We start from the raw sequence: 14,625 nt of genomic DNA on the forward strand, positions 1-14,625 counted from the left end.
GAATAATGAAGCAAAAGCTAGATTGGTGGTTCGTGGTTTTGAAGAAGAAGAAACTGTGCAAATTGATTCTCCTAATGCATTGAAAGAAACTTTACGAACTATGTTAGCAGTGTCATCGTTATTCTCGTGGGAATGTAAAACTATTGATACTAAAGCTACATTTTTACATGGTCATGCTATCGACAGATATGAACCAGATCCTGGGAATACTGAAGAAATCTCTAACCCCACCAGCATTCCAGACAAACGCCTCCTCAAAGTCAAAGTGAACAACTTACCTCTCGAAATGCTTGGATGAAAAAGCGACTAGCCTTTGTGTCTGCAGCCAGCACAGAGATGAAAAAGAGGTACTCACACACAGTCAGCGAATTGAGGTCAAAGTTAAAAGTGCCAAAATGATGTTTCAATCAAACTATTCAGCGTAAAAAATGAACATCATAAAATGGAAAGGCACAGAGATATCTTAAGAAAGAAGTTGGAGGGAAATTCACTGGTTACTAAACTGGAAGAGACTCGCTTAGAATTACAGAAGTTAAAAGAGGCACATAACAAACTGTTAAAATACCATAAAGGGAAAAGTGTTAGCAGTAGCACTGCCTCTGCTTCAGAATACGTACTCGTACAGGAGAAGTAGAAAAGGAAGGATGAGATCATACGAGAGTACGAGCATGAGAAACTTGTACTTCAAGACAAGACTGATGGTTATGAGAGTGAAAGGAAGGATCCTGACCTAAGTGATCTCAAATCTGATGGGAAGACATACTCTACGTCCACACACCTAATGGTTTTTGACAATATTGTAAATCATGTCCCTACCAAAAATATCCCGATTCTGATGTCTCAAACCCAAAGTCGTGCGGGGAAAAAGCCCAATGATGTTCCACAGCGGACTACAGTGGAGTTAATGGTGCAGGAGCTTGGGGTGATTGCCGAACTCCAGACAGCAGAGACTATCGTTGACAATGAGAATGTTACCATGTCCTTCTTTTTCCCTGAGCGCATCGCACGGAGAACAGGAAGCGGGGAGGCCCGGGCGGGATGAATCTTGAGGACAGGTAATGTATCTATAAAAGAGAAAACACTCAAGTTTTCTCCATTTCTATAGACATTACCTGTCCTCAAACAAGTGCAGCATTCAACAGATGGTGGTGGGTGCCGAGATCCGTAGATGCTTGTGATAACTCCCCAACCGGAAAGAGGCTGACTAGTGGAAGAATAAGGCCAACCTTGGTAAGCCCTCATCCTAGGGATGCCCGTCACAGACCAATGCAGGTGATGTTAGTAACAACAACCAGAATGGTGGCATCCGTCAGCAGTGGCAGGTACGGCTCCTAGAACACATGGACCAGGAGGCGGAAGCCACATCTCATGCTGGTTCTGACAGGGTGGGAAGACGTAGCCACCAGGGATGCAGGTGTTAGGTAACCCTCACGTATTGAAGTGTTATAGTTTTTCAATAACAAGCGACAACCTAATGAGGTGCATCCGTCAGAACATTGAACAAAACAAGACCCCCGAGTGTTTTCTGTCTAGTACACCAAAGATCTGTTAGTTCAATAACGACAACCAATAACCACATGCAGTGCAGGGTAAAGGTTATCGAGACAAAAGTTCCGGCACCAGTACGTGAACTGTGCAAAAGAACAAAAGTCTAAGCAATCCTCATCTGTCTATTCGATGGACATCTCGGTATGCAGCCCAGAATCAGACAGACATCAACGGCGACGAGGACGGCTTGTATTCAACAGAGTCTGTGCAGCAACAACCGGACCCAGATGATGGAACCCCTCAACGTCTTCTGTGGTGACATCCCTCAGATAATAGTTGGCGAAGATGGAGTCCGTAGCCCAGAACCAACCAGTGATAATGTGCTGAATGGGTGTGTTGCAGTGCAGGGACATCGTGGCAGCCAAGGCACGGAGTTCATGCGGATTAGAAGCAGACGGAGCAGGTAAACCCTCCTTCTGATAGGCGGTCAGGATAGAAGACCGGATCCAGGTGGCCACCGTGTTCTTGGTAAGGTCCCTCAACCGACTCTGGTTACAGGAAAGGAAAAGTCTTTTGCGATGTTGTCGAAAAGATCTGGTCCTCTCGATGTACTGGTGCAGGGCTCTGACAGGGCACAACGCCAAGTCCTCAACGTCCGCCGGACCAACGATAGAGGAGAGGGCCTGCACAACATACGAACGAGGCGCTTGGTCTGGTAACTGATTCTTTGCAACAAAGTTCATGAGTAACCCCAAGTTGACTGCACGCCGATCTTGGTGAAAACGTACCAAGTCTACATCAAGAGCATGGAGTTCTGAGACACGGGCAGCCGTGGCAAAACCGAGTAAAAAACACCGTCTTCCGCATCAAGTCTTGCAGGGAAGAGGATTCGATCGGCTCATAAGGTGCGGTCGATAACGCTCGTAACACCAGATTCAGGTCCCATCTTGGTGGCCGAAACCGGTGTACTTGATCATCAAGGCGAAACCCTTTGATCATCTTATGGATCTCAGGAATACCCGATAACTTCGTTCCAGTAGCGACATCACGAACAGTAGCGATGACCGAAACGTACCCAGCGATGGTAGACCCCTTTAATCGTAAAGTGGTCCGCAGATACAGCCAAAAAACCCAGCAAGACGAAGTATCTGGATCGTCTGAGGTTTGAGGTTTTGCCGGAAACACCCTCGGTGAAAGCAAAGCCATCTGACGTTAGTAGTAGATGATCTGTGCGCTTTCAAAATGGCCGCCGTAGACTGTGAAGAAAAACCTTTCTTTCTCAAACTCTTGGCGATAAAGTCCACGCGTGCAGTTGGAACAACTGCGGACGTGGATGGTATAGTCTTGACGTGGGATGCAGCAACAGATGATCCCAGTCTGGCAGCGGTAAAGGATGTGGATCGGCAAGACGTATTAGATCTGGATACCACATCCTGGATGGCCACATTGGAGCAATGAGTAACAGGCGACAATGGTACAGCTGAAACCTCTGAAGCACCCTTGGAAGGAGGATTCGTGGAGGAAAAGCGTACGCGTCCATCTGTTCCCAGCTGATGGCCAAGGCGTCGAGATCCAGAGCTTCGGGATCCAGCACCGGAGACACGTAAACCCTCAGCTGATGGTTGAATCGTGTGGCGAAGAGATCGATGTTTGGTGTCCAAAGTCTGTCGCACACCCATCGAAACGCTTCGGGATGGAGCATCCATTCCGTCGGCTGTGGAGACGACGGCCGAGACAGTGTGTCGACTAGTACATTGGAAACCCCTGGAATATGGCGAGCCCGAAGTTGCAACGGAATCTCGTCAACCAGCTTGTAGAGACGATAAGTCAACTGCAGCAGACTGCTGGAGTGGGTTCCGCCCTGACGGTTGATATAAGCCACCGCGGTAGTACTGTCTGTGGCTACCATGAGAGAGGCGCCTGACAGCATCTCTCGCCAATGAAAGATGACGTAACTGACAACATCTCCAACAGGTTGATGTGTAGATCGGCTTCATCTGGAAACCACAGCCACCAACAGGGACTGGACTGCAAGGCGACTGGTAACCGGATCAGCAAATCTGCGTTATTGTACTGAATGCATGGATTCAGAAACAAACTGGATACCGCGACCTCTAAGCATAAAATGTTGCGCCGACGTCAAAATTACTCTTGCAATGATACTTCATGAAACAGTAATAGAGTGATTCAGGAATCAAGACATCGGAAACAGCGACCCCGTGATACAGGCAAGAGCCAAGACAGCGTAGCAACTCGCTACGCTACATGCCCGATATACCTGGAAGTGAAGCAACGCAAAACAGCAACCGGCTAAAATCCACGGCCGTCACACCACCCGGTGCGAAACAGCAGCAGAGACCATCTAGACAGCATCGGTCACGAACTCTGGCGGTAACAACAGTAAACGTCAGTGAGTTGATAAGCCGCAATGAACCATAGGAAAACGGTGACGGTAAAACCCCCGTACCACGTGATGGCAACTGGATAACTTCCGGAACCAGCGGAAGTAGCGACTGTCTTGCATCGCCACCGGATATAGAGAACGATCTGCCGAATGTCGCTGAACCTTCCTCGAACAAGAGAATATCGGTGCACGGGATCTCAACACAAGTGACCGGACCAGTAGACTTTCTTCGTCACCAACCCGGAACGCTTGTAACGTCGACCCCTTCACGGCAAAGAGCCGTATGTAGACCACAGGTCTGCCAAGATTACCGGCTTGTGCTGAAAGTCAAGAATGGATCGCTTCAGGCAAGTCGGTTGACGATAGTGTGCAATCGTAGTGCACATCGACGTCACGGAAGATATAAGGTAGACCAACATCAAAGTCGACGGCTAGAACAAGGCATATCCTCTGGCATCCTGCACATGAGGAGTTATGGTCGCCATGTACAACATGTACGCTGAACTGAAGCCATCGACAGGACGTGCCAATCTGTAAGTTCTAGGAAGACGTCTGGTCCCGCCGGAAACAGCGTCATCCAAGGCCGGCGTCACACCGTTGAAGGATAGGTTGAAGACGGGATACGTTCGTTGTGACGAATGGGGAACGGCACAAACGAAGTCTACTCAAGTAAACCGACATCGGATCAGTCCTCAAACGGAAACCTTCTAGAATGGTGCGAGTGGACTGTGAAGTGACGAAAGCATATACACCGCAGCGAGACAAACAGTCACAGCCATGTGGGTCACTGCGTCCGGATCTTCTATAACGGAAGGTGCCGACGCATCATCTGGAAAATCGGTCAGTAACCTGGCACAGGCACTTCGATCCAATGTACTGGCTGCATCGGAAACACGGACCGTGGACGGTCCCGTCAGGAGCCGGTGTAACCCTGAACGCCGAATCAGCTGCCGACTGGTGTGGACGGTACGATGTACACGGACCGGCAGGAGCCGGTGGAACCCTGGACACTGCACCACTTCGATCGATCACGGGACGACGGTACCGAACGGTGAGCCGATGACGCAATTTTCCAATTCGTTACAGGGCTCCGTCTGCTTGCTGGAACAACGATACGCACGGGCCAGTTACTGGTAGCCGTGTAAACCGACGGGGGCCTGTGGCAGCCAACGATCGAATGCCGATATCTGCCGGTGGAACCTCCGTGGCGATCATCGAACCCGGACCCTTCTTGGCTGAAACCGGTGGATGGGCCAGCGGCGGTAGCATATCAGATATGACAGCCAGACAATCCCTCAGTGACAAGTGGTCCGCCGCATCCAGATCTTCCAGCACCGCATGAACCGATACATCATCAGAAAGTCACGTAGCACCCGTGAACAGGCCAGTCGCTCTGGTCATGGCCCGATGGAGATACCGGAGAACCGGACCGTGGGCGGTCCCGTGTGGATACCAAGGAACGGATGACCACATCGTCGTTGGATGTGGCAAGGACGGCAACATGTCGTAGACAGCCGCCAAGCAATCCCTCATAGTCATATGGTCCGTAGAGTCGGGCTCTTCAATGACAGATGCCGCAGGCGCTTCATCACCAAAGTCTCGTAGAACTCGAGCACAGGCCAATCGATGTACCGTAATGGAAGCCGCTGGTTAAACCGGACCGTGGATGGTCCCGTCTAGCCCTCGGAGGCCTTGGAAGCCACATCAACTGAAGGTTGGCGCTGACGATCTATGGAACCCGTAGGGAGCCATACAGGTCATGTGGAACGGCTACGGTCCCGGCTCCGATGCGCCGAAGGGGACTTCCCCGCCGAAGATCGGTGAGCCTTGGAATCCGTGGAGCGTCTATCTGAATGAGCCGGCTTCTTAGAGGGCTGCGTAGAGACCGCAGGCCTGTCATCCGAAGTCTTAAGTAACGGTGGAGCTGAAGAAGCCGCACCCCCTGAAGAGGGGACTGGAACCGGACCTGACCCCGAACTCGCCGATTTAGGTAAGGTCGCCATTGACGCCATTGTTTCTTCCAGCATGGTCGGTAGAATTGAACGTAACTCTTCCGCCACGGAGTCAGCAATCGAAGGCGAAGATTCCACCTTCTTGGTCCTCGAAGATTCCACCTTCTTGGTCCTCGCTGACACCACCTTCAGGTAAGCCGCGAACTCGACATCAGACAAGCCCGCACAAAGGTCGCATCTAGAAGTGAGGCCACACGAACACGACAACCTGGGTCGCCGCCGGCTAACTTCTTCCAGCGTAACACGCTCGAACTAGTCGCCTGAACATTATCAGATATGATAATAGTAATTTTTCAATCTGTGAAAAGAAAGAAAAACCAACCATAACACAAATACAAAGCCGGTAAATAAAGACGCCATTTTGCAAATGGCGTCCGACACGACAACCGGCGATATAACAACATTTCATGTAATTAACACTTGGCAAGTCAAGCGAAATACGCGAAAGACATATGAAAGCTAACGAAAGCTAAATAAAAATTAAGGTGAAAAACATTTCACCCAAACACAAAGCCAGTCAACACAGACGCCATTTTGCAAATGGCGTCCGACACGACAACCGGCAATATAAACAACATTTCATGTAATTAAACGCTTGGAAGTCAAGTGAAATACGCGAAAAGAACATACGAAAGCTAATGAAAACGAAGGTGAAAAACATTTCACCCAAACACTAATACAAAACCAAAGGTCTTATAAAAGTTGACTCCAAACAGAGCCAAACAAAAGACGTCCAGACCCTTTCGCGAAGAGAAAAAGAAGGAAGTTACAGTCATGTGACCGGAACTAGAGAGCAGTATGCAGTAGAAGAATTTAGGCCATCCCATTGGCTGTTGGGATGTTCGGACCAGACCACTTGCGTGGGGGGGAAGGTGCACTTGTTTGAGGACAGGTAATGTCTATAGAAATGTCACCTCCACCCGCTCGATATAACTGCATCTACAATTGCATCGTCAAGTCGCTCAGCCCTTAAAAAGCTGGAAGCAACACGAGGCAAAGTCTTCGGCAAAGACTGCATAGGTGCAAATGTTGTTCTTCAGGTCAATAAACTCAGATTTAAAGATGGAAAGGGTGATCCATGTGGCTTTACAGCATTTCTTGATAAATATAAAGATGGAAAGGGTGACCCACATGGCTTTACAGCATTTCTTGATAAATATAAAGATGGAAAGGGTGATCCACGTGGCTTTACAGCATTTCTTGATAAATATAAAGATGGAAAGGGTGATCCACGTGGCTTTACAGCATTTCTTGATAAATATAAAGATGGAAAGGGTGATCCACGTGGCTTTACAGCATTTCTTGGTAAATATAAAGATGGAAAGGGTGACCCACATGGCTTTACAGCATTTCTTGATAAATATAAAGATGGAAAGGGTGATCCACGTGGCTTTACAGCATTTCTTGATAAATATAAAGATGGAAAGGGTGATCCACGTGGCTTTACAGCATTTCTCCACGTGGCTTTACAGCAATAAATAAAGATGGAAAGGGTGATCCACGTGGCTTTACAGCATTTCTTGATAAATATAAAGATGGAAAGGGTGATCCACGTGGCTTTACAGCATTTCTTGGTAAATATAAAGATGGAAAGGGTGATCCACGTGGCTTTACAGCATTTCTTGATAAATATAAAGATGGAAAGGGTGATCCAAAGATGGAAAGATCCACGTGGGTAAATATGGAAAGGGTGATCCACGTGGCTTTACAGCATTTCTTGGTAAATATAAAGATGGAAAGATGGCATTTCTTGGTAAATATAAGGGTGGATCCACGTGGCTTTACAGCATTTCTTGATAAATATAAAGATGTAAAGATGGAAAGGGTGATCCACGTGGCTTTACAGCATTTCTTGGTAAATATAAAGATGGAAAGGGTGATCCACGTGGCTTTAAAGCATTTCTTGGTAAATATAAAGATGGAAAGGGTGATCCACGTGGCTTTACAGCATTTCTTGATAAATATAAAGATGTAAAGATGGAAAGGGTGATCCACGTGGCTTTACAGCATTTCTTGGTAAATATAAAGATGGAAAGGGTGATCCACGTGGCTTTACAGCATTTCTTGATAAATATAAAGATGGAAAGGGTGACCCACGTGGCTCTACAGCATTTCTTGATAAATTTAAAGATGGAAAGGGTGACCCACGTGGCTCTACAGCATTTCTTGATAAATTTAAAGATGGAAATGGTGACCCACGTGGCTCTACAGCATTTCTTGATAAATTTAAAGATGAAAAGGGTGACCCACGTGGCTTTACAGCATTTCTTGATAAATTTAAAGATGAAAAGGGTGACCCACGTGGCTCTACAGCATTTCTTGATAAATATAAAGATGGAAAGGGTGATCCACGTGGCTTTACAGCATTTCTTGATATAAAAAAAAATCTCCCTCGTTTTCTCCTGTCATGCTATTGAAAAAATTGTCTTTATTGAGCACTATGATGTCCTTAACGAATTGTTTGCTTCTAGAACTTCTTGTGGTCCACTCCGGTGAAGTATTCTTGACGATTTCCAGTGATACTGCAAAACTGGAATTCTTGGTGTTGGGTTTTGGTGGGTAAACTACCAGGGTATAATCTAGACAACTTATTAAGGGTCCCTTTTTGGTCAATTGGAAAAAAATAATGTTTCAAATAGAAAAAAGGGGATTCTCAAGAATATAATCAAAACCAATACATTGATCAAATCAGTGTTCCAGTTTCATATATATCTTCATCATATAAAGCATTAAAAACTATACAAAAAATATTGGTTTATTTATTTTAACATTAAATCAGTATAAGTACATATGTGGAATCGACACCAAATTACAAGACAAAAGAATTGCTCGCCGAGTGGGATGTGAAGGGGATTATATGAGTTCTAAGTGACCACGATATAGCAACTTTGGGAATCTTAATTGGGAAACTGTTGGGTCGTACATTGTAATTGGGAAAACGTCTGGTATTGGATTGGGAATTTATGTTAGAGGAATGGAGCTATTCACCGGCCCCAAAATGTATGGTAGATTATACCCTAACTACTCACAGGCCCATGTATGAAAAAGTTCTATGTCTTACCCCTTCTTAAGCATTTATAATCACTCATATTTATACGTAAACGAAGAAGGAACACTGGAGAAGGAAGAACGCTGGAGAAGGAAGAACGCTGGAGAAGGGTACATGTCCTCATCAAATAAGCACATTTAAAGAAAATAACTTGAACACATCGACTGTGGATGTAAGAGAAAATGCATGCAAATAACTTCGCAAGTCAGGCGTCTGCTGTTGCACGAGTCCTTCTGGGGCATGGGTCACTGGAGTGCACAGAATGCACTTGTTGTTGGCTTGATTGAAAAAAGACCATTTGAAAAAACACGATGAACGTGACAGAAGAGATCGTACTCAAGGGCAGATGACTGGTCCAAGATTACCCAGGCCAAAGGAAGTGACTTAGTATTATTTTCTAAATGATTCCAATGGAACTGACAGAGAAGTTTGTAAAAAGTTTTTCCTGAAAACATTCTACATTTCTAATGGACATCTTAGTAGAGCACTGACTAGTGCCATTGATGCTGGGAGTCCAAATTAAATGACACTAATTTACTGACCAGAGCCCCATTCCACGAAGCGATCTTAGCCCTAAGTGTATAGCTACCTTATCTTAGGGCTAAGATCGCTTCGTGGGATGGGGCCAAGATGAAACATTTTATGTCAATTACAACTAGAGCTGGGCGGTATTCGGTATATACCGATCGGTATCGGTATCATGTCAATACCGAAATACTGTACCGAGCAAATCTCAAAATACCGAATGTTCGGTATTGCAAAATACGTATTCCCGCCTTTAAGTAAAACAGTAAAAATACATCTGACGACACCACATTACCCGCAAAATGGCCGATAAGAAGAGCGTATGGTCAAAATATTTCAACAGAAAGGACCGAAAAACATGCATATGCACTTTGTGTCAACGAAAAGTATTGGCCGACTATGGCAATACAACCAATTTGAAGAAACATATTCAACACCATCATAAAGAAGCATACCAAGAAACAACAAAAAGGCTCGAAGAAACGGTGACAGCATCGAAGAGAAAACAGGTAAAAATTATATCATGTACGCGAATTGTTTCAGTGCTAAGCGCACGTGTACAGGTCATGCCATTTCACGTGATCGAGGTGTGATTCGGTGTTTAGGGCCTACTTAATTTGGGTCATTCCGTGAATGCATTCTGTTGTTGAATTTGTGTCACAGCAACAGTTTTGCGTTCGTTACCTACTGATATTTTTTGTTACGGCCGGGTTTCTAACTTTCTAACCCCGCATTACAGACTAGCTTGTCTGTCGACCACGCATTTACATCTTGAAAATAATACAGGTCAGCTTTAGGCCGTATCTTTAACGGAATAAAACGAATACTTCCGGAGACTGTCAATTTTTAAAATCGGAATTTTTTTTAAAACAAGCGCTTTTGATATTTATTAAATAAAACTGTTAAGTTTACTCGTAAAAATATATATAACGTTTTCCGATGTTTAATCAGCTTACAATTACACGCATGGGGATATTGTTCAGCAATTTATAGTGACTAGAAGTAGAAACGTAGTTTTCTTTTGTTGTTTACTGTGTCGCTATTCCATGACCGACCGCCCAGAGGAAGCCCGGATAAAATATATAATGTGAACCGGGGATGAATGCGGAGTTGTATTAGCATGATGTATTTAACTATATAAGGTAGACAATTTATTAATTTGTTAAAAATAACGTTTTCATTCCATGGATCGAAAAATCGCAAAGATGATACGTAGCCTCGGATGCATTGTTGGATACATTGGCCGCTAACTTAAATATCTACAAAATCGCGTGCTCAAACACCACTCTATACACCAAATAATCTCCAAGTCAGCTTCTGAACTTCTCGCCAGATATGAAAACTCGAGGGATCACGTGACCATAACAACAAATCTAAGAAGAAACTGAATTCAGATGAAAAAATCATGAACTTAACAGTTACTGGTTATGATGTGCGCATCGGCTTGAAAGAAGTCGGTCAAAAATAATGTTGAATTACTGACTGGCCTGTCAGGGTTTTTTTTCTTTTTTTTTCTTGTTTTTGTTTGTTTGTTTGTTGGGGTTTTTTTTTTTAATCTAAGACACTTTCATTTATTTGTACTTTACAATTGTGCAGTTAGTTGAAAGAGCACGATTTCATATACTCTATAATTATAATGCAAGAAATAATTAAAGTTACTATATCCGGAATAGTTTTAATAGCTAAGCATTTATAAAAGATAATCCTCACCTGATTTCTTGCTGTGGCGTGCTACACATTGTAGTGGATTAAATGCTAATATATATAATTTGTTAAATATGCACACACAGCGAAAAAAAGTGTTAAATTGACCAAGGTAGGCCTAATTGGTAACTCCTAGAACTGAGCTTCGTTTCAGTCTTGACTGTAAATGGCTAATAATGGTCATTTAATTTCAGCCTGAAGACATTAGTGAGCCAGGTACGAAGGGTAAGCAGATAAAAATGGAACAGTTTGTGAGCCATGTTAACAGGTGGGCTGCAAATGATCATCGCACGTTGGCGGCAGACAGGAAGTTAACAGAAATGATCTGTTTAGACATGCAGCCGATGTCCATGGTTGAAGATACTGGCTTCAAGACTTTTGTCGACACTCTGCAGCCATCCTACAGTTTGCCAACAAGGAAACACTTGAGGTGGAATCTAATTCCAAAGCTCTACAATGAAATCAAGGCCAACATCAAACAACAGCTTGAAATGGTGGAGATTGTTAGCATAACAACTGACCACTGGACATCCCGTGCGAATGATGCGTACATGTCAGTAACAGCGCACATCCTTACAGAAGATTTTGAGCTCAAAGATTTCTGCCTGGACGTTGCATACATGCCCCAGAGCCACAATGCTGAGAACATATCACGGGCACTTGTTGACAGTGTGAAGAGCTGGATACCTGGTGCCGGAACTAATAAAGAAGTGAAAATATATGTAGTGTCGGATAATGCGGCCAATATTCAAGCTGCATGTCGATTGCTTCCAGACAACTACAGAGCATTGAACTGTTTTGCACATACGCTACAACTTGTAATCAAAGATGGACTGAAAGAATTCACTGGAGCCCAGAATGTAATTTCCAAGTGCCAGAACATCGTGAATCACTTTCACCACTCAGCAAAATCTACACATATGTTGAAAGGCATGCAAAAAACAATGCAGATGCCAGACCACAAACTAAAATCACAGTGCGAAACCCGATGGAATTCAACATTCCAAATGATTGAAAGGATGGTGGAGCAAAAACATGCATTGAATGCCACTCTTGCATCTATAACGAAAGTCAACAACCTTTCCGCACACGAATGGAAGACTGCCGAGGAGTATGTGCAAGTTCTTCGTCCATTTGAGGATGCAACAACCATTATGTCGGCAACTCGGTATTCCACTCTGTCCATGGTCATCCCCGTTCTCAACACCTTATGTGACGAAATGAAAGCTGCTGAACTCAACACATTTGGTGAATGTATTATCAAGAACATAAACAATCGCTGGCCCGATTACGAGAAAACACAACTCTTCTACATTGCAACAGTGCTTGATCCTAGATTTAAGCAATATGCATTTTCATCAGAAAGTTCAAAAAACGCTGCCAGGTACACCCTACTTGTTGAAGTCTTGGACATTTATGAGAAAAAGGCAGAAAGGGAAAAAGCAAGGAAAGCTGATGTCAGTAAAAATATCGGAAGCAAACATGCTTCATCTGTAGTAGCCTCTGCTGCCACAACCTCTACCTCCACTGCTGCCACTGCTTCTACCTCCACTGCAGCTGAACAGACAGAACCAAGCGTCGAGCAAAGTACAACTACATCCAAGAGTGGGAAACATGATTTTTGGGGATTGTTTAAAAAAAAAATTGCCCAGAAACAAGACGATGAAGTTCAAAAGCAAAGCAAAGAGGAACTGAGGGCTGTCATGCAATATGAGATTGACAGGTACTTGAGTGAACCGTTGATTGATCCTTCACAGTGTCCATTTGATTGGTGGAAGATGCATAATCGCAGTTATCCAAACGTTTCCGCTGTGGCTAGATTGTACCTGGCTATCCCCAGCACGTCGGTGCCAAGCGAGCGCATTTTTAGTAAAGCAGGTCTTATCATTTCTGACAGGAGATGCAGCTTGAAACCCAGTGTTGCTGAACAATTGGTATTTCTAAATCACAACCTCAAAGCTAAAGGCATAAAGTCTTAAAACCAGTGACTGGCAATGGCCACAGTAGATTGTACCTGCAAGGCTGTGCAGCGTGTAGATACTTTAATCTCTTTTATTATTTGTTTATGATCCTGGACTGGGAGTCTTAAGGACAACGTTTTATTTAAGGCATCATAGGTGATTAGATCACATAACTAACAGTTACACTAAAACATTGGCATGCCTGGAAGGCCCTAGAAGTGTTTGATTTTATGATTAGCTATTTATGATGTGCAGTTGTTCAGTATGTTTTCGCCAAGTTAGGTTGGAAGCGACTAGACGTGATATCAATGATCATGCTGTTGTTTTAAATTATTATATTACTTTTTTTTAAATTATTATTTAATATTATTTTGTCCCTTTGCGAGTTGCTGACTGTAGGTGAGGCAGAACTACTTAGCAGTACTCCACTTACCCTGACCTCAACATACATGTCTATTATTTTCCTTTGTTCTGAGTGTCAGTGAACGACTGACTAGTCTAAATGAAGACTGGATATAACATTCTCTATAGTGTAACATTTCCAAATCTAGTTCATAATATTTGATGATCACACTGTCACACAATAACAGTGATACACAATAAAACATTTTGTAAAATTACATATTAAGTACTTGACATTGTTTATTGTGGTTCTGATACTTCTAGTTACTTCTGCAGTCTATTTAACTGTAAATGTTTACCTGTAGGTCATCAGATGAGCAATGGTTCAACGACATTACTTGTTAGAAAACCTCCCTTTGCTAAAAAAAAAAAAATGGGTTGGGCAGAAATAAAGGGAAGACCCTAACGTGGGCGTGCATTTCGAGGCAGGTATACATAAAATACTGCTTAATATTGGTTCGTTATTAGTGTTATATGAATACCGAATACCGTACCGATACCGAGGTAAATCGCCACCACAATACCGATACCGATACCGAACTTGAAATTTCAATACCGCCCAGCTCTAATTACAACCAATGGCAGGACTGGTAGCGTTAACTGTGATATTAAAAGTTGGGTTCATATCGAACTATGACCAGCGAGATGCTATTTGGTGTACTCTTTACTTTAAAACATTTAATGATCATTATAATAAATAAATGCATTGTGTAACACTGTTTATTTAAATTTAAAGTTTGTTTTATGAAAACCACTAGAGCACATTGATTTAAATATAGAGAGAAAAATATATTTATGGTGTAACCAGGGTTCGCACAGGGTGCCGAAAGTCTTGAATGTTCTTGAATGATTTTTTCGTTCGAGTACCCTCGAATGTTCTTGAATTTGACTGGATGTTCTTGAATGTTCTTGAATCTGATTTTCACGAATTTTCATGCACGTAACTAACAATTTGTATGATGGAATAATATTTATTGGCATTTTGTCAAATAATCATTACTAATGTTTGTATGAAAAAATCAGCGAATTGTGTCAAACAAAGTCGCGGAGATCCGGGAATTGATGAAATTGATGAATTAG

The 14,625-nt window shown here is 43.6% G+C and overlaps 1 protein-coding gene across 1 annotated transcript; it reads left to right on the forward strand.

Moving 5' to 3' along the window:
• The first annotated feature begins 11,009 nt into the window (after positions 1–11,009).
• On the forward strand, positions 11,010–14,083 carry LOC121385391 (zinc finger BED domain-containing protein 4-like). The gene has a single exon (XM_041516058.1). The coding sequence runs from the start codon at positions 11,422–11,424 to the stop codon at positions 13,159–13,161; it is 1,740 nt and encodes a 579-aa protein (XP_041371992.1). The 5' UTR covers positions 11,010–11,421; the 3' UTR covers positions 13,162–14,083.
• Positions 14,084–14,625: the final 542 nt, after the last annotated feature.

The sequence above is a fragment of the Gigantopelta aegis genome, chromosome 11 (assembly GCF_016097555.1).
Source record: "Gigantopelta aegis isolate Gae_Host chromosome 11, Gae_host_genome, whole genome shotgun sequence".
Lineage (NCBI taxonomy): Eukaryota > Metazoa > Mollusca > Gastropoda > Neomphalida > Peltospiridae > Gigantopelta > Gigantopelta aegis.

Excerpts from the sequence above, each read along its gene's own strand:
- LOC121385391 (XM_041516058.1), top strand. The coding sequence starts at position 11,422 with ATGGAACAGTTTGTGAGCCATGTTAACAGGTGGGCTGCAAATGATCAT.